The sequence below is a fragment of the Phasianus colchicus genome, chromosome Z, assembly GCF_987193195.1.
Source record: "Phasianus colchicus chromosome Z, bPhaCol1.hap1.1, whole genome shotgun sequence".
Lineage (NCBI taxonomy): Eukaryota > Metazoa > Chordata > Aves > Galliformes > Phasianidae > Phasianus > Phasianus colchicus.
The window spans coordinates 54,722,019-54,742,301 of NC_143476.1; the positions used below are offsets into that span (position 1 = coordinate 54,722,019).

Consider the following 20,283-nt stretch of genomic DNA (forward strand, 5'->3'; position numbering starts at 1 on the left):
CTTGGGCAATGTGATCTAGTGGAAGGTTAGAACTAGATGATTGGCACTGTAAGGTGCCTTCTAGCCCAAATCATTCTATGATTCTATGACTGCACAATTGAAGACCATGATTTCTTTCCCATTAAACATACTAATACTAAAACGTACTTCACATTTTATTTTATCCTAAATCAGACAGAAATTTTATATATAAATATACATGAAACATAAAAATATTATTCTGTGATTTTAAATGAAAATTGACAACAATCCTGAATGAGACCATGGTCAGCCTTCAATAACTGCTGTAGCTTCAACTCCAGGTTATTTTATCAGAATACTTGCTACATGAGGGAGATTTAAAAGCACTAGATTTACTAAGTCTTCTGCCAACAATGCGCCAAATAGGGCTATAAGGGACTAACAGGATCTGGACAATGCATTTTTTTATCTGCCACTTTTGATTTTAGTAATTATAAGAGCTTGTCTTTATGGAAGACAGGGCCCTTAAGTATGAGCCTGTAAAGTCTCCAAACTATGAACATCACAGGGTGATACAAATTACCTGAGACTGTTTTTTCCTCATAAAATATGAAAATAAGACATTGTCGAAAGAAGAAAGGAAGCTCTCACCCTTATAACCAGCTGCATTGGTTTTCCAGTCATTAGCATTCAGATGTCCAGCACGAGAAGTCCTGACAATAATATGTTGTATGTCTCTCCATGTCAGAAATGGACTAGAAAAAAAGGAGTAACATGAAGTCATAGATTAGATATATTTTATTAGAACGGAGAGATACAAGGTTATGTATGCTAAAAAAATATTCAAGTTAAAAACAACTTTCATTTCTATTCTCTTCTCTACTTTGCTCACCTCAAAACATCATGACCACATCTTACAGAATTACTACATGAAAGAATTTACATAGCTAGAAGATTTGCATCAAGCAGACTTTAAAGACGTGTAATACTCCTCTGTATAAATTTCAGTGTTTGCTAAGGGGAGATGAAGGAGTACCTTTCACCCAGACCTAATTTGTGCGGCCACAAACAACTGTATATTGTTATCTGCTTTGACCAGTGTAAAGGAAAAAAAGAAACAAAATGTTGGCTCACTGAAAAGCTTGAATAAATCTTAATAACTGTGTGCTAAAGCTGGCAATCCCTTTCAACTTGCAGCTCCCACTGAAGCCATTCTAGGTGTTTTGTTGTTTTTCATTTGTTTGTTATTCCTGGTCTTGGAATTCAGAGGGACTCCATGAGCATTCTTCAAAGAAGACCAAAAAACCAGCACAGTCTCTTTATAATTATAGAGCAAGTGTGTGATGACACAGAGGAGTATTCCTTTAGTAGATTTCTGATAATCTGTCCTCTGCAACAGTGAAAGAAGATATTGCTTGCATCCTCACTATGAAATTAATATTTATCTACTTTGTAGGAATGGAAGATGTCTATAGGCGGTGCTGTTTGGCTAGATCCATCTCGAGGAAATTTGTTTTCTTAGGTGATCACACCAACTATCATGGTGCTATTCTTAGTTTTTTCTTCTAATTTCTCAGTTTTTCCATCATTCATAATCATAATAAGAGTATTCAATTTAAAAATGCAGTTTAGTAGAGGAAAGGACAAAGTCACTTCACTAAATAATGAAGAGAAAAACATCAGACAAGATTCACAAGGGTCGCTGTCATAGTATCATTATTGAATGGCACAACTCAATCCAGGTGTGATGATGAAGATAAACCACATTGATGTTAATGAGACCCAGCACTGGCTGTCTATAATGTCAAGTACTAGGCAATCACTGAAAACCCGGGAAACCTCAGTTCCTTAACACACCTTCTGTATTTCTTGAACCAAGATTTCCCTTGGGCTGGCAGACAATGACTTATTCCAAACTAAAGAACAAAAACAGGAACAAAATAATTTTAAATGATCTGAAGAAAGAAGATGATTTTAAGAGAATCTTTTGCTGATTGCAAAGATATATATATATATATATATAATTTTTTTTTTGGTAGTTTCTTCAAAATTGTACCATTTCATCATGATTTCATTTTTCCTCACTGTTATTTTCTGTTTTGTTGTTTTCTTTTCGTACAAGATACAAGGGTATTCTCGTGAAACTAATGCATTCTGGCCTTTAGCATTTATTAAAGCATTACTATGCTCATACATGCAGTTTTTTTCTTAAAGTGGAATTTCTCACACAAGACAGTTGGACTAGAATGGCCATAGTTGTTTATTCAGCTGAACTGGGAAAAATGAATGCAAAAAGATTGTCAGGGAATGTAACAAGCATTCAGGGTTTCTAAGATAGGGTATGCTTGGACAGTCACGTAACATGCTTCAAGAAAAAAAATCTATATGACTTTATACTAGCTCAGGAATTTCACTGGGAGCCTGTGTAAAGTCTTAGAAAAACATATTTCAGGACTTCAGGAAGACCTCCAGGAATCCCATGAGCTGCATTCTTTATAATCTGGAATCTAAACAATCTGCTGTTCCATGAAGCAAACTGTCCATGCTACTGTACTGGAAAATAAGGCACTAAAACACTTCTTTAAAATGAGATATTCAAGACAGGGCACACTCAACTGATTATTCAAAGAGGAATGGTGGCACTAGTGGCCTCTATCTATCTTCAGGCAAAGGATTTGAGGCTTTGCCTAGAGGATACGGGCCTCCCATAAACTGGGCTTGATTGCTGAATCAGAAAATGAGACTCTCAAAATTAAGGTTTGCTTTTAGAACAAAAATAATAGCATATTGCAAAAACCGAGCCACTAACTGTTATATCTACCATCTTTATCTAAATGCAATAATTAATGTTACAGTCTATGGCAGAAAATTTCTTTTACCAAAGTCCCAATTTCCAGGACACAGGTATACCGCGAAATCAGTCTGTCTTTTATATAGTTTTCTTGTAAGTTTGCTAACTGTAGCAGTCAAAATATTTTATGTTTTCTTCTCAATGAATGACAGATCAGGCACATTTATATTAAAGAGATTTAACAGCATAAGAACAATCTTCAAATCAATTTCTGTAGCCTATTATAGGACCTTCATAGAACTAAAAATTGAGTTATTAACAGTTTGAAATTTTCTTTCTACAATAGACACCCCATTTGAAAAAAAAAGAGGTCTGCAATTGTTTGCCCATATATATTTATTTTTCAGAAACTTCAACAAAAAAGGATGAAAGAAATTGGAATGATGTTAAAGTAACAGTTCATTTGGAGAAAGAAGAAGGACTTTTTTCCTTTTGTTTTTTTACAGAAGACAGCCTAGAAGCCAATTTTAAAGCATCTGGAAAAATCACAGAATTGGTTAAATATTTGTAAAGCATGTCAAAATTTGAAGATAAGTGAGTAAACGCTTGCAAGCCACGTGGGCCTCAGATCTCGACAAGATGTCACTAATGTTAACTGATTTACCACTTGATTTATCTCACAAGAATTAAAGACTAAACATCTTGAAATGAACAAATACACGAACAAGAACAGTACTTACTCTGCTTGATAATGGATTGATTTCCAAAAACAAGCAATTTCCATCCAGAAAAAAAAAATCATGTCTTATCTGAAATTGCCTTGGGATTACACATACCAGACAATACTCAAAATCAAACCAGAATAAGCAGAAGTGAGAACAATTACATACAAAATGCTTGTCTAGCAGCCAAAAAATAGATGTTGTGACCTTAATTGACTATTTATACTCTAAGGTACAGCGCTCTTTTTTCAGGTTTCTCAAAATCTTTATGAAACAAATGAGAAAAAGATGAAAGAGAACAAGTATATTAAATTATATTACAGTAATATTCACTTGAGATTTAACTGTATCTTTAAACAAGAATAAATATCATTACTGAAGCTGCTTAGAAATAGTAGGTCACCATTTTTGGATAAATCTGATTTCTTCATTCCACAAGTAGTCTCCCTAGTGACAACTGGACTGATCTTGAAAAAAAATAAAATATTCAGGCTCTATTCTTTTGCATAATAACAGTACCAAAAATAACAATTCAGAATAAATAACTGGTGCAAGATGGACAATTAGTAAAAAATACAATTCAGAACAGTGATAATACACATAGAGTACAGTTTGCCTTTTTAGAAAAATGTTATGGTTACCAAGATGAATAATGACTGCTGCATTATTTTAATAAAGGGCAATTTCAATTTGACAAAGGTGGCCTATCCAAAAAGGTATTTCTTGTCAAAAGAGTAAAGGCTTATGCAAATTGCTAGAAGAATACTTTTATTTTCCCAAAGAGTCATGGAAAAAACAGTATCATGGGGTGAATTAAGATCATATTTCATTTTGTAGTATCAAACAATCTGCTTTGGAAATCTTGGCTATGATAGAACAGACACAGACAATTACTGCTATGAAGTATCTAAAAAGGAGTCCCTGTGTCTTAGACATCTTGCACAGCTTTAGGAGACCATTTTTTTAATGGATATTTGCATAATGCCAGCCTTATGGGTGTTATGATAAATCTATAAACAAAACATAATAGTTGCTTGGTTTACTCACATGATGCCATTACTTACAAATCAGTCAAAGTGTCCCATGATATCTACAACCGTATTACCTGTCCTAATGATTCCTACTTATACCCCATGGATGGGAATATTGGGTATGGTAATGGCAGTCATTTCTCTTTTCCAGGTCACACAAAGAGTCAATGTGAAGACATCTCTTGCAACACAGAATTTTAACACAGGTGAGAAATGAAGACAGCTCCTAAATGTGACATTTACCCTATGCTTACATGTCTAAATGGTGTACACTACAACCATTTAATTCTTAAAAACCAGGAGGTTAAAAAATGGAGTTCAGTATTTAACATCTGAGTCATGCATATATACGGACACACAAAATACACACTTTGGGCATGTCTGACACTCTCACGAGTTCTAATTATCATTAACTCTGCAAATAATTCCATCAGCTCTTTGCAGGAAAAGCAAAGAATATCATCTGCTTGCTGATCAGCAAGTATCTTGTAAATATAAGTTTTTTTCTATCTTACTAATTTCTTCTTTATCTGACCTGGTAAACCATGGTTCATTTAACCAGTACATCAAACAAAATGTTCCTTTTTTCGGTTGCTGCAGAGTTAGTTCTCTGCTTACAGTAGTTTTCTGGTTCCCAGAAATATTAGAAATATCCGTATCAGGTACTTATCATTTAATTTTACTCAATGAAAACCTTTTGAAAGAAAGCCAGAACAAACTCAAGCCTGATTAAAGATGAGACTGTCATAAAAAAAGGTAATGGCAACTGAAAATACTACGTCAATAACTGGTTGCACTAACATCACATTAATTAAGTCTCTGTATAAAGCAATGTACAATTGCTGAAGTATGGGGAAAATGCCTTTCCAGGACCAAAACTGCATCTCTTAAGACAGCCAAGAAACTGCAGTCCTGCAAATCTGCTGTTCTCACATCTTCCACATTTTCCTTTTGCTGCAAGAACATGGGCAGAGAAAAACAGAAGGGCTCCCTGTTCTCAGGGTCAGAGTCTGGATGGGCAGTGGCAACCCAAAGAGCAACTTCAGAGACTGCCTTAAGTAGCCACTAAAAGCTGAGGCTGGGGAACACTTAGTCAACCAAGAAACTTCGGGGAATAGAGCTGCCAAAATCTTAAAACCCTCAACAGAGCACATGCCAACTGAGATTTTTTAAAAACTTATAAATGCAAAAGGCATTGCCTTGACACCAGAATAATGGCTAACCACTCATTCTATTTCTAGCTGTTGCTGCAAAGCGCAGACACAGTAAAACTCAATGAAAGGTTAAAAATGATTATAACATTTTGTTTTTAAATCTAGATTCAGTTTAAGAAATATCTGGATGGAATTTTCTTAAACCTTTTTAGAACAAGTTACATGGAAAATTTCAGACCAAATGATTATTCTTTGGCAAAATTATATATAACTGAAAACAAGACCTAAAAAAGTAAAACACGAGCAACCTGAACTCAGGGGAGTACCTCCAATTCAATCTCAATATAATAATTAAAAATCCAAAAGTGACAGATGTATTTAAAGCCAAGAGAAACACATACAAGTTCTGATCTCAGCATGTATTTGTGTTTACATTTTTCAAATACTTCACCATTAAGAGCACTGCTTTAAGTTTACTTGAAAAAAAGTGAAGATTCACAAAAGGATTTCTTACTTAGACACTCTAACATCCCCTTTTGTAACAGTCAGTCAGTCAGTGGAGCTAAGGCTGCTCCACTTAATTGATAACTTCTCCTCCTTCTCTTACATGGGAATCCTGCATACAGAGGTCACTCAGCAGTACTTTGAATTTGAAATGAAATCCATCAATATGGGAAGTACTGCAAGCATCTGATCAGCTTTCAGAAATCCAAAGTCTCTTCCTCTGACACTCCCAATCTCCTGCAGTGTGAGCCCAATTTTCTTCCCATCTCAGCGATTATACTCAGTCTTACCCAACTTTTAGAAGAAAACTGTGCATTATCCATATTCTGAATGGATAAGTGGTATCAGAATTCACTGAAATTCTTTATCTTTTTCCAGCATTAACTTGTTCTAGTCTTGGGTTTGTATAACCAAAAACAAATAGAGAATACAGTGCACATGAAGAGACTCAGGAGAGGAGGTACAGAATCTCCAGATCTACAGCACTGACAAAACGTGGAAATATGATAGATTAATTCTTACTCACTGAACTGAGGTTTATACATCATGGACTGGAGATGATGCGAGGCTTTTAACAGTAGCACATGCAGTTTACTTAGGGATGTATAATGTATTTTTTTGGCAATGCAGAAGCAACAGAATTTTTTTTTATTTGGCTTTTCCATAGGAACATGGCACTATGCCCACTGGAATCAATGCATCATATTGTTTCTCCTGGCTGATTCACTGAAATATCAAATTTAAACCTTTGATCAGTGAGAGTATTTTTCTGATATCAACAGTAGATGGTACTATGCAACACAAATAGTTTATTTTTAGGAATAAGATTGCTACTGCTGTTGACTATTTGATCATTGCACTTTCTCCCCTAACTGCTCATTTACAAATAGCAAAATTCAGCATTGCATACTGACTATGAAATGTCAGTAAATAAAACCAAGCATTTATTCATAGAATCTGAACAGGATACTAGGTGCACTGGGAACCAATCAGATGATTGCTATAAGAAAATCACAGAGAACTACAAGAAGATCACAGAATACAGAGACTAAAAGTTAGCTTTCTCTGTGTGTCATGATTTCCCATGAGAATTCCAAATAAACACTCCCAAACTCAGTTACCAGTCTTAGGCTCCGGAAGGCAAATTTGCCAGTTGGTATTCATATACTGGACTGAAACTACAACTCATAAGAATGATGTGTTCACATCATTTTCATATTTTAAATTGGGGCAGTCAATGGGCAAGCCTCACAAAATTCTTTGTTGTCAGGATCTTGGAACCAGATTCCAGTTGGAAAGCCATCTAAGTGGATCATTCAAATCAGTAAGCAGGTAAGAGCTATTTGCCAATCTTACTTACCATATGGGGCTTATCAAAGAAAGAAGTGGCAGCTTGCAAGAGAAATCTGCCTTGCTCATTTTCCACTGTTTTAATGTACCTTTGCGTGTGAGCTGAAGCAACTTGGCTGTTCTATCTCATGTAAAGGCCAGACTAGCACTCCAGTTGACTCCTGACGTCTCTCAAGAACAGAACTTGGCTTCTGGGAGAAAACAACTTTTTAGGCTTCAAACTCTTCCACAGTATATTCTGTGGTGTTTTCCAGCACAAAATGGAATAAAACTATACATTATTATAGACATATTTGAGAAGCGTTCAGAACTAAGTGCTCCAATTTTTATGCAGTTTGTTGTATGAAGAATATAATTAACCTTGGAAAACCCCTTTCCAACTAATCTTTTTTTATATATGTCACATAAACACTTCTGCTTTTAACACAGGCACTAATGTGGAATTCAAGGAAGAATCTATGCAACAACAAACTTTGTCTGAATGCAGACTAGTCCCAGTAAGTCCTTCTGCTAAGATACAATATCACGTATAGAGGCTGAACCTGCCCACCAGTATTCCATTATATGTTGCTGCCATGTGACAGATAGCAGCAGAAGGGCAGTCTGACAGAATGGGTCTGACATGAGAGTGTGTATGGAGCAATGGTGTGGAATTGAATTCCTCCAGGTGGAAAAAATTGTATCCATTGACATTCATCAATATGTGCTGAACAGCTTATAAACAGAAAGCAGACCAACTTTTTACGTGGTATGATAGTGATAGGAGAAGTGGGGATGGCTTTAAAGTAGAAAAGGGGAGATTTAAGTTAGATGTTAAGTGGAAGCTCTCTTTACTCAGAGGGTGGTGAGGCATGGTGCAGGCTGCCCAGAGAAGCTGTGGATGCTCCATTGCTGAGGGCATTCAAGGCCAGGTTGGATGGGGCCCTGGGCAGCCTGAGCTGGTGGGGGGCAGCCTTGCCCATGGCATAGGGTTGGAACTGGGTGATTTTTTCAATGCCTTTTATCCCAAGGCATCCTGTGATTCAGAAACTATTGAAAATCATCAGAGATGATTTCATATACACACCTCTCTCTCAGACATTAAAACTGAATATGTTATGACATGATCTTCTTGCAGTATTTAAGTATTATAATCAATAATTTCACAAGATTAAATGTTCCTCCAAACCCAGACATGGATTCTGAATATTTTATGGGAGAAAACAGCAAGGGAATGCTGGAAAAAGTTTTCCTCCTGTGCTTCCCCCTTGGCTCCATTTGTGTTGAAAGTACTCTTAAGAGAGAAAAGTTAGTGAATGGAACACAAATGAGGAAATTACATTTATGCTATTATTAGTGTAAATCCTTTTTGTCAAGTTAAATAACCAAGCGAAGAGTTAGAAAGTGAAAAGCCTCCATATAATGAAACTGGACAGAAGCGAAAAAGATAGAAAATCAATACATTATTTTTTCCTCAGATCTTATTAGCACTACACAACAATTACTGCAAATACAGAAAAAGTGGCTGGCACGTTCAGTTTTCACCACACATAAAGTTACTATATACTCTTGCCTTTCTTCCTAACATACCTGTTGTCACAGAAATTATTAATTTGGGTCAAAACACACTAGTCTGAAGGCACTAACATGAATTTCCCTTGGTCATATTATCACCAAGGTACACAGAAAAATAAAACGCGAAGAGTTTCCAATTTGTGATAGGACACCACAAACAACAATAGCTCAATTGTAGGTATTATGTGATATAATTGCCTATGACCTTTAATTGCAATGATCTGTCAGAAATGAACTCAAAAATATTATAAAAAATGCAAACTGTGAATTACATGATATGCTAATTCATTAAGAAGTAATTAATAACTTTCATCAGAATGAAGTTTTTGTATGTGCATCTTTATCTGCATGTGCAGATTGTTTTGAAGAAAATTTAAAGGTTTTAAAACTGAGATTAAGAAGAGATTGAGAAGAACGTTCTTTTTTCAGAAATAGTAACATTTTATTAACTTCTCAAAATAGCTTTGTTTCTAATGACTGAATTAAGAAAATGTAATTATAATGATATTAGTTCTGCACTACTTAAGATTATATCAGGTTTTCAATTACAAACTTTAATTTTCATGACTATAACTCAATAGCAGTGACATATTCTATGTTGAGTACTGCCTCATGGTTTCTTCAAAAAAGCAACATTAAAAATAGAAACACAACCCTGCTGCTATGCGTTATACACAATTTGAAATGACTACTGTAGGCATACCTTTTAATTCATTTGAAGGGACTGCCCTCAAAGGAAACTGGTTTTCTTCATAATCTAATAGAATAAATCTCCTAGCACTTAGAACCAGTTGATTTCAAACAAGATTTGGAGTGGAACATTACAGCTTATGCCTGCAAATATTATATAACAGGGTGCAAACTAATACAAGATGTTTTGAAACGCAGTTCTGACTGATAAATCTCCAAACTCCACTTTTTTATAAAATAGGTTGAAGATATGTACTGAAGACAAGGAACAAATGCCTGCAGTTGAGAAAAGGTCTAATGAATTGAAAGTTTTCTGAGCTAAATGTAGAAGGACTGTGGAACTACACTATCCACGATTTTAACAACTATAGAACTTCATCAAAAAAGACAGGCTTTTCTTTTAGCACACAGAAGTTGACAACTTTGGTTTTCCTACAATGCTATTTTCTACACATGGTGGTTTAACACTTTCTCAGTTCTCTCCTTGACATTCAAGAACAGACACTGAAAGGAGGAACAGAATGACTACAGAAGACCTGGAGGGTACAGTGGATCTGGGCAAGACTATGAGGGAACCATAAGGCACTGTGATCTCTTAGTGGAAGCTATCTGTGCTCAACACCATTTCAACACCCTGTTTAGTCTGCCATCATTTCCATAATGCTACTGTTCCTGAATAGGAAATTGCCATGCTGATCTTCCCCGCCGCTGGAATGGTACTGTGAATTACCACATCGGAGTTCCTAAAGCACTTTGAGATCCCTGAATGTAGGTGCCATGAGTGAAAAAGATCAGACTGTATGTTTATTATTTTTTTTTATTTTTTTCAGAGTATAACTCAGATCTTACTTTGCTTCCAGTGCCAGTGCAATGATGCCTGCAGCCATTGGTGCCGAGGCTGATGTTCCAGTATGGCTGTCTGTGCAACGCTGCCTCAGGTCTGTGGTGATCTGGAAGAAATTGAATGTGTGAAATTTAGAACACAGCTTCAGAAGTCAGAACAGGTTTCATTCACTCAAATGAGTTGCACACGTGGAGGGTATTTACTTCTTTCATTGCAAGGGAAAAAAAAAAGTTGTCTGAATACATGACATTATATGTCAACATTCTACTCTGATCTCTAAGTCCTCTGTGAACTTGAAGACTGTACTGCACTGAAAACATAAGTTAGTATCCGTTTTTTTTCACAGCAAGATCAACAAAAAGACCAGTAAATTATAAAAATGCATGGGGTTTTATAACAGCACAGTTAGAACTCTGTCCTTATATTTGCACTTTGCACCATCCAAGAACCTCAAAGTGCTTTACAAGTAGAAATGAAGTTCACAGTGTCCACATCATGGAGTGGTCAGGTGCATTTTAGATAAAGTAAAACCAAGATACAGAGATATTAACTAGGCTGCTTATTGTTACGCTTCAAGTATGATAGTATATGTTTCTGCTCATGCAAACTTCTGTGTTTAACAAATGGGCTTTTTTTATTGTTTATGCAATAATTTACATGAAATTAAGCAGGAATTGATCTGAAAAGCCTGTTATCACAAATTTGTCCTAGAAATCAACGACCAGTTAGTTATTTACAAGTTCTTTACAGAGAGAGTGGTGAAGTGCTGGAACAGGCTGCCCAGAGAGGTTGTGGATGCCCCATTCCTAGAGATGTTCAAGGCCAGGTTGGATGGGGCTCTGGGCAGCCCGGTCTAGTATTAAATGTGGAGGTTGGTGGCCCTGCATGTGGCAGGGGGGTTGAAGATTCATGATTCTTGAGGGCCATTCTGTGATTCTGTGATTCTGTGATATTTGAAGCTTTAAATTGTTGTATGCTGCTGGACAATGTGCAGCTTCATACTTGTATATGGAACTTAAGTGGATGTATAAAACTATATAAAGCAGGCATGTCCAACCCACAGTCCACAGTCCACATGGGGCCTGGCACAGCCCATCCTGTGGCCACCCACTGCCCTGTTCCATCATGATTGCAACTCTACTCAATGAGTGGCCCTGGCCATCCCCAGGCACACACCCAGTGCTCAAAGTCACCAAACACTGGTGCATGATCATCAATGCCTGGGCTGAAATCAGGGCATGGGGAGGGCACAGTGCAGTGCTAACTCAAGTGATGGCAAGTAACTGTATGCATTTTGACACAGCCCTGTTAACAGCAAAAAAATATGCATCCATGCTTCCCAATGTGATAAAGGAGTTTAAAAACAGGTTTCAAGACTGCAAAAATAAACAAACAAACAAACAAATAAATCACTTTTATGGTTTATTAGCAACTCAATTTTTAGTCAACATAAGTACACTGCCTGCAAATTTTTGAATGGAATGTATGGAGTTGCAATCAGAACCTCAACTCAGAGAAAAATCTCATCGTGTCTCTCTACTGGAGTTTTATAAGCCCTCTCTTATCAGAGAAAAATATCACTTCACAATCACACTTTATTCACATCAGTGTTTTTTGGCAGTATGCACATTTGTGAACAACTGTTTTCAAGGACGAAACACAAGAAGAGTAAAATTTTTCCAAAAATTTCCGGTGAACACCTTGTCAGCTCACAAAGAATTGCTGCCGCTGCCACTGAATCAGACTGATGCATTAGTGTCACGGAGTTATCTCCAGATCTGAGCCCGTGACAGTGGCACAAGCTCAGAAGGAGACAAAAGAGAGAGGGGAAAAAAAACTACCCCACTATCACAGTGCGGCTGGCCCTGGCCTGTGACTAATGAGGCAAAGCCTTGTGGGCCAAATGCTCCAGGAAAGGGGAGAGGTGGAAGGGTAGGGAGATAGCAGATGGGTCTAAAAAAAAAATGGCAGCAATTTGAGAAGGAATGGTAATTTACTAAATCCAACAAAATCAAACAAAATGAGAGAGAAAAGAGTATCCAAAATACAAGGTTTTACACTAGTAGGCTGCAGGGGAAGCACGTGCTTTTCTCCGTGGTAAACTGAGAGAGCGAGTCAGTGAGAGGGACAGAAGCTGGGTCCTTCCAGGAGCTCCATCTTCCTTTCTCTGCATGCATTCCCTCCTCTCCTCCCCTCTGAGAGCCCAAAATGCCCCAAAAAAGGCAGTCCACAGAACCAGAACATAATGCAGGAGTGGGCTGGTGATGCCACTTCATGTCCTCTCCATGCTCACATAAGTAGCTCCACAGGGCAGCACGAGATACAAAATTTACTGCGGTCCTTTGCTTGAACGGGGGGGCGTTTGTCTTTGATAGCTGAGGCTTTAGTCAGTTTAACCAGCTCTTTCAGCAGACTCTATTGATCATCCTGGTCTTCATCAGGTGTTTCTGATACAGCCACGGTTCACCATGCTCAATCACTAGGGACAACTCCAATATGCTCTCCTGTTTCTTATCCATTTTATCTATCCTCTTATCCACTTTATCTAGTCTTTCTGTTACTTGGCAGATGGATGAAATGGAAGCATGGGATGGAGGTAGTTTTTGTTCAAAGTTTTGAAGTGTAAGAATAAGTTCAAAAACTGGGGGTCTTCTGTTTTGGTCCTTGTATCTATTGAATGTTACTACCAGTGTACCTGCCTACCTTTCCAGCGCTGTTCTTGTGAACTTCTACCATATTTCAGGTGGAAATTCCTCCTCTCTCAGGATTATGGCCCTGGCGTGGATCATTAGGAACAAATGTGGGATCATACAGCATTCCCACCATGGCTGTTTCTCTCAAATATTGGATACCTTACTCAACAGTGTTCCACTTTCTCATCTCAACGCTCCAGATTGTCTTTGATTGTATCTTTCCTTCACAGCTAATAACATTCATTCCCAAAGGGTGGCGACTCCATTCAGATATCTATTAATCCTTCTGTCAATAGCAATCCCTCTGTCTCTGGCAATGCCTCCTAGTTGGCGAGCTTCATTACTATTTATGGACACGTTACTGGCCCCTTTGTCCCAACACTGAAGAAACCAGGTGTCAGTAGTTTCATTCGGATGCTCCTTTTTTGTGCCATGGATTTCAGACATTTTCAGGGGTTGACAAACAGTGGTAACAGTAACTCCCTCCTTATCACTCTCCTCTCCATGTCTCTTACTTTTCTCAGTTGCCTTTGTGGTGATGGTGGTTTTGGGGGGGGCACCTCACCTGGATTTTCCTCTACTTCTTCTGCTTCTTCTTCTTTCCATTCTAGATGCAAGGACATCTGTTTGCATTTCTGCCCCTCCACAGGGGCAACTGACATTGATACTGGTGCTTCCTGTGATCGTTCAAGTTTGACTTGGAGGTTTTCCCCTTTGTTTCGGATTTCAATTTGGAAACGCTCTCTCCCCAGAATAGTATTATATAAAGTTCAGTCAGCCAAGCCCCAGATAAGCTGTTCCTCCTCAGATCTTTCTGAGCTGCACCACTCCTTACTCAAATACTCACTTAGTTTCTCAGGATTCCACAGGTGTTCAAGAGTGAAATCCCATGATACTGGGGGTCCTGACGCTTCTAATCTCTTTCCTAAAACCATATTCCCTACCACTTAACATCCTCTGGTTTAGGGAAAAGCATCCTCCACATAATGTAAAATACTATTGCAGAGAATATATTCAGAGAGACTGATAACACAGTCCCTAAGCCAGCATCCTAAACATGCATTAGGAACTGAGAAAAGCACCTGGAAACCAGTCCAAACATCATACTGTCTGTTAAATTAGCTGGGATGTATAGGAACCAGGCAGGTATCTCCATCAGTGCCCTTAATTGGTTATACATATATGCAACTCTGACACTGAACATGATGAACTTAAAAAGAAACTAGTATGTTCCAAGGAACATAATGGTCTTTAGCCCTCTATACAATGCTCTTAAAATGAAGTAGAGTTTCATAGCTTCTGCCCGCATTCTCCACCAATAATGGTCATGGAGTTATCTCTAGATCTGAGTTTGTGACAGGGGCACAAGCACTGAAGGAGACAAAAGAGAGAGAGGGAAAATAAAATTACCCCACCTTCTGCAGCGGCAGTCAGCCCCACCCTGTGACTAATGAGGCAAGGCACTTGTGGACCATGTGCTCCAGAGAGGGGGAGAGGGGGAGAGGGGGAAGGGTAGGGAGATAGCAGATGGGTTTAAAAAAACCAGATGGCAACGATCTGAGAAGGAATGGTAATTTACTAAATCCAACAAAATCAAACAAAATGAGAGAGAAAAGAGTGTCCAAATATGAGGTCTTATGCCAGTAGACTGCAAGGGAATCACGTGCTTTTCTCTGTGGCAAACCAAGAGAGAGCAAGTCAGTGAGAGGGACAGCGGCTGGTGTCCTGCCAGAAGCTGCATCTTTCTTCCTCTGTCCGCCAAGTCCTCCAGGAATGCCACTCCTCCCCTCCCTTCTGAGAACCCAAAATGCCCAAAAAAGGCAGTCCACGGAACCAGAACATTAACTCTATAACCCCTACTGTTTTACATGATGTTCTGATGTGGAATACCGACAACAAAAATCATAAAACCACAACAAATAGTTTCACGAAAAAAAGGTCAGATGTCCCACTAGTCTTATGTTTTTGTTGCTATTTTTATGTTAAAAACGATATTTAAAACAATGCTATGTTACATTAACTATATTATGTATTTCATTTGAGGCCCAAGATAATTTCTCTTCACTCCACATAGCCAAGCAAGCCAAAAGGTTGGACGTCCATGACATAAACTAATGTGCAATACCAACTAAAGAGACATTTGTCTACTTAGTATTGAAATGTTCTCATAAGAAATTTTCTTCCAATATTTTTTGTAAGATAATAAATCATACACAAAGATTTACTTATTCTAAATCTTCAGGCGATATTAATCTGAATCTATAGTCTCTGATCTATTGTCTTCTTTCCTTTTCTCTTTTCTTTTTTTCTCTTTTCTTTTTTTCTCTTTTCTTTTTTTCTCTTTTTTTCTCTTTTTTTCTCTTCTTTTCTTTTCTTTTCTTTTCTTTTCTTTTCTTTTCTTTTCTTTTCTTTTCTTTTCTTTTCTTTTCTTTTCTTTTCTTTTCTTTTCTTTTCTTTTCTTTTCTTTTCTTTTCTCTTCTCTTCTCTTCTCTTCTCTTCTCTTCTCTTCTCTTCTCTTCTCTTCTCTTCTCTTCTCTTCTCTTCTCTTCTCTTCTCTTCTCTTCTCTTCTCTTCTCTTCTCTTCTCTTCTCTTCTCTTCTCTTCTCTTCTCTTCTCTTCTCTTCTCTTCTCTTCTCTTCTCTTTCTTTCTTTCTTTCTTTCTTTCTTTTTTTGAAGAAGCATGTCCTAGAAAGTGTCAGGCAGTAGAAGAAATCACCACTACTAACAGAAGCTTAAGGAGAATGCACATGGAGTTGTGACCAGTTGCTAGTGAACAGCAGTTCACAGAACAGAAACTTTTCATGAAGAAAACCCAATGACCTGTGAAGCCAAAACTTAGTTCTCAAAACTTCAGTTGATCCTTGAGATTCAGTCACTAATAATATATCCACCTGAGAGTCAAAGTTTCTTACACATTTTCTCACCAAAGTACAGAGAATTCTTGTGTCTCCATTTCATGTAACTCACTAGCAATGTACTTCATTCCCAAAGTGGATGTGCACAAAGATGAATGAATGAGAGGATCAGAGGATCAAAATATCATGAAGAAGTACAGGACATACAAGAATGTCTGTCTAGCTTTGATACTGGAAGAGATCTAAAATATAACCTGAAAAAACAGACATTGTTTCTAGGTACAGTAAAACAATTACACGTATGAGGTATAGGTTTCACACATTTACATTAGCAATATTCAGTATTATATGTGCTATATGCAATATATGAGGATACTAGAAGTTTTCACGGGTAAACATACACAAGCAGACACAAAAGACTTATTAAAGTTGAGATGAAGCTAGCAGGACGTAAGAGTCATTGCTGAAATCAAGCAATCAGCAAGCAAAACAAAATGGAAGATTCTAGAAATTGAAAAAGACAGATTATATCATTTATAATGTCATATCCAAAGATCATTGAACTCATCAAAGGTCAGAATCAAGAACAACGAAATCAAGAAGGAATCTTTTGTCCTAATAATATCTTTCATAAAAGTACAGACACTCTTGAAATTCTTCTACTATTAGCTAAAAGCTGAAACATATAAATATAATATAATTTCTTTGTCTCTTACCTTCCCTCCTATTAACTGAGTGTTAATTTATACAATGAAAATCAAGAGCAGTGGAAAATTTGCATAAACAGAGATTCCATAAATGACCTGACAGTATTAAGAAACTGCAGCAGGAACAAACCTAACACCACACTACCTATCCGTGTAAATAAAAGATGTGATTTTGCAGCTGAGATTAACATGGCTAAGGACTACAGGGTGACTTACAAGCTTCATGTATGCTTTTCAGAACAACTACTCTCAATGTAGTGGCAAGAAGTATAAGAGAGACCAGGAACAGTGGCAGATAAAAACTGAGTAGCACATTATTGTCTTTTCTGCATTCTCTGTGGCAGGGGCTGGGTACCTCTTCCTCTGCATAAATTGTGCAGCAGGCTTGTTCCTCAGGAAACAGAAGGATAACAAAGCCTACAGGAGCTCAGGCAGGGAGCTATCACAACTACTTTGCCTTAAGGGACAGCCTCTCAATACAGTGATAATTGTGCTATCTTTGTTTCTGATCCTCTGGAATAACACGCTTCCAGAGCTTTTTATTGTCCTGTAGCTATAGAAATCAAGCATAATAAAACCATGACGCCTCTTTATTCAGCAGTGTTGTCTCTCAAGCTGCAAGCAGATATTGTGGCAGCAGTTTGAACTACAACCTCTTATCTCTTTCTTTCACTGAGTAAATATTTCAGCAGAAAATGTGTAAAGAAAGCTCCTTAAGTGGAAATCCCATTTGAGCTATTTCAAAGGGAAGTTACTGACAGGAGCTGAGATGTTTAGGTGTAAATTACTTTCATGATCTAAGGCATATTTTTCAGCACAATGGGTTCACTGTTAGAGAAGTATTGTATCTACCTTGAGAAAAAGAGTACGGGACCGCCAGCAAGTGAGAGACCTTCAAGAAGAAAAACAGTGCTCCAAATTCCTAAACCACATGAGGACAACATCATTAATCACAATAAAAGGATATAGTATTTGACAGCACCATGAAGCTTCTATTAGCATATATTAGCTGTTATTCTCTTCAATAGGATGGAGAGAAATGGGAATTTTCAAATCTGTCATTCAGTACAACATTTATATGCTTCAACAATCATCATAACAACTGCTGACTTATGAAAATGCTGATGAAACTATCCAAGATAAGCCCATACAACACTTTTTTAGGATATTAACATATATCTACTTCTAGCTCTTCTTAAACAACTAGATTTGATGGAAGACAATGAATTTGATGGAAGACAATGATTGTGGTACTGACCTAGTTAAATGAACTCTAAATTAACAATCTAGGACAGACCCTATTGAAAGGCAGACAGCAATTTTAACAATCGCAATTTAACACAGCAGTGTTAGTTACCATATATACAAGTCCAGCAGCTTTCAGAAAAGGCACAGATTCTCTAAAGAACATACTCTAGTCACATAGTAATAATTTTATAAAAGCAACTTGTCCTGAAGAGGCAAGAAGATGCCATTTCTGTACAATCATTATTAAGACTGCGACATCAATCTTTCCAGAGTTTCACCAGCTGAGAGGTTAATGCCTAAGGTCAAAAATGGGATGTCCCCAGTAAAGAAAATGCTCACTCTTCCCAAGTCTCTTTATTTCTTGTTATTTCAAATTTCATGACATGAGCTGTCTGAACTGACTGAAATGCTTCTTACCTTCTGCTACAATTCCTCAAGATGTGTTGGTTTCTATGAACCTGTGTTCCTAGAAGCAACAAGCATTTAACAAAAGTCTTCAGTTCCCTTTGTACACATGTACCTACTCAAAGTAGATGGTGTCCTATTGTATCTTAGCACTCTGAAAGAGTTTCTGAACAAGAGCAGGTTTTTATTTGTGTTTAAGGAATGACAGGTTTTTTTTGTTTGTTTCAAGTTCTGCTTAAGGCAGAAGCAAGTCATCAAGGCAGAAGTACACCTTCAGAAAAGAAACTCAGGAGATGACATGACATTTTTTATGAAATAAAGTAGGAGAAACAGAAGTAGATAATTTAATTTCAGAAGGTAAGTCGTGTAATACGTTTGTAAGTAATATTTGTGTTTTAGTTTCAGCTGGGACAGAGTTGTTTTTCTTCAGGCTGTGTCTGATACACTTCTAAGTTTTGGTTTTAGGAGAAAAACAGTGTTGGTAACATAGTGACCTCATACTTGTTGTTAAGCAGTGCTGCAGGAGAGAAGGATGTTTTAGTTTTCTCAGCATCTCCTATTGTCCTGCCAGAAAAGTGGATGGAGGGACACAAAGAACTGATCAGAGAGGAGAGGACAGAGTCAGGGCAGCTGACCCTAACTAGCCAAAGGGATATTCCAAATCATGTGCCATTATGTGGAAGGAAAGGTAGAAAAAAGGGGGAGTTCATTGTGCAGCTTGCCATTGCTTGGGAACTGGCTGGGCATCAGTTGGTGGATGGTGAGCAATTGGTTGTGCAGTGCTCGTTATAAATACATATATATATATATATGTATTTATATAAATATTATCCTTTTTTCCTCTTCCTTTTCTCTATCTTAGTAAATAGTTTTTATTTCAACCCATGAGTTCTACTTTGTGGGGTTTTTTTGGGTGTGCAAAAGACTGTGCGGTGCAAAGCTGCCTGCAGGGTTAAACCACAGCAGTGAGGAACTTTCACAAATTACCAATGCTTTAAGATGTCATTTAGAAAAAAACAAACTAGCAAATGTGATTCATTTTTGCAACATGTCTGGTAAATGAAAGGCCCATATGGATAATCATACTTAAATAGTAATAGACATACTAATTACATGGTCCAGAGCTGAGAAGCTATCTTCCCATGTTGTTCCAAATATTGTTGCATTCAAAATAGCAGAGACAAGAATAATAGAAAAAATAATTTTACAACTGTATATCGCTATCACTAGTCTCTGTTATGAGGAATAACTGCCACACGGAAGTAGATTTTCAGGGACTTTACCTTATTCTCATTTGCCTTTGTCCCAGAGTGTGAACTTCTACACCTGTGGCTGTGCCTTTACTTTGCAGCTGCTCTTGAATACACCAAAAATTAATTCTAGTCCTTTTCTCTAAGAGTCTCTAAAATGCATACATACATCAAATCTGCATCTGTGATATGTTTGTAATATATGTATATGTTTGTATGCTATAGGAATGTTAATGCATCTGAAAGTTTGAAATTCTGTCCTTAATGGGCTAAAATATAATATACTATAAATTTGGTGCACCGTGAAATCAAACACGCAATTTTGATTATCTTTCCTGAGCAACAAGGAACTCATAAAAGATACTAATATCATTGTGTGTTTGACAGTATCTATTAGCTCAAATTATTTCCGACCAGAATGTGCTGCCATTTACTTTAGTTCTGTCAATTAAAAAGTCAGTTAAAAAAGTTCCCTCTGGAAATCAGAGTTGTGTTAATGAAAGTATGTCATTATTTACTAACCT

General features: G+C 37.2%; 1 protein-coding gene across 2 annotated transcripts in view; it reads right to left on the reverse strand.

Annotated features, from left to right (window-relative positions):
- The window catches only part of PCSK5 (proprotein convertase subtilisin/kexin type 5), a 263,646-nt gene that overhangs the window by 112,626 nt on the left and 130,737 nt on the right, over positions 1–20,283 (reverse strand). For both annotated transcript variants that reach the window (XM_090130933.1, XM_090130932.1), the window contains exons 9-10: positions 10,607–10,707; positions 613–716 (exon numbers count right to left, since the gene is read on the reverse strand). In XM_090130933.1, the coding sequence (XP_089987059.1) occupies positions 613–716; positions 10,607–10,707 (205 nt within the window). The remainder of the gene's footprint in view (positions 1–612; positions 717–10,606; positions 10,708–20,283) is intronic.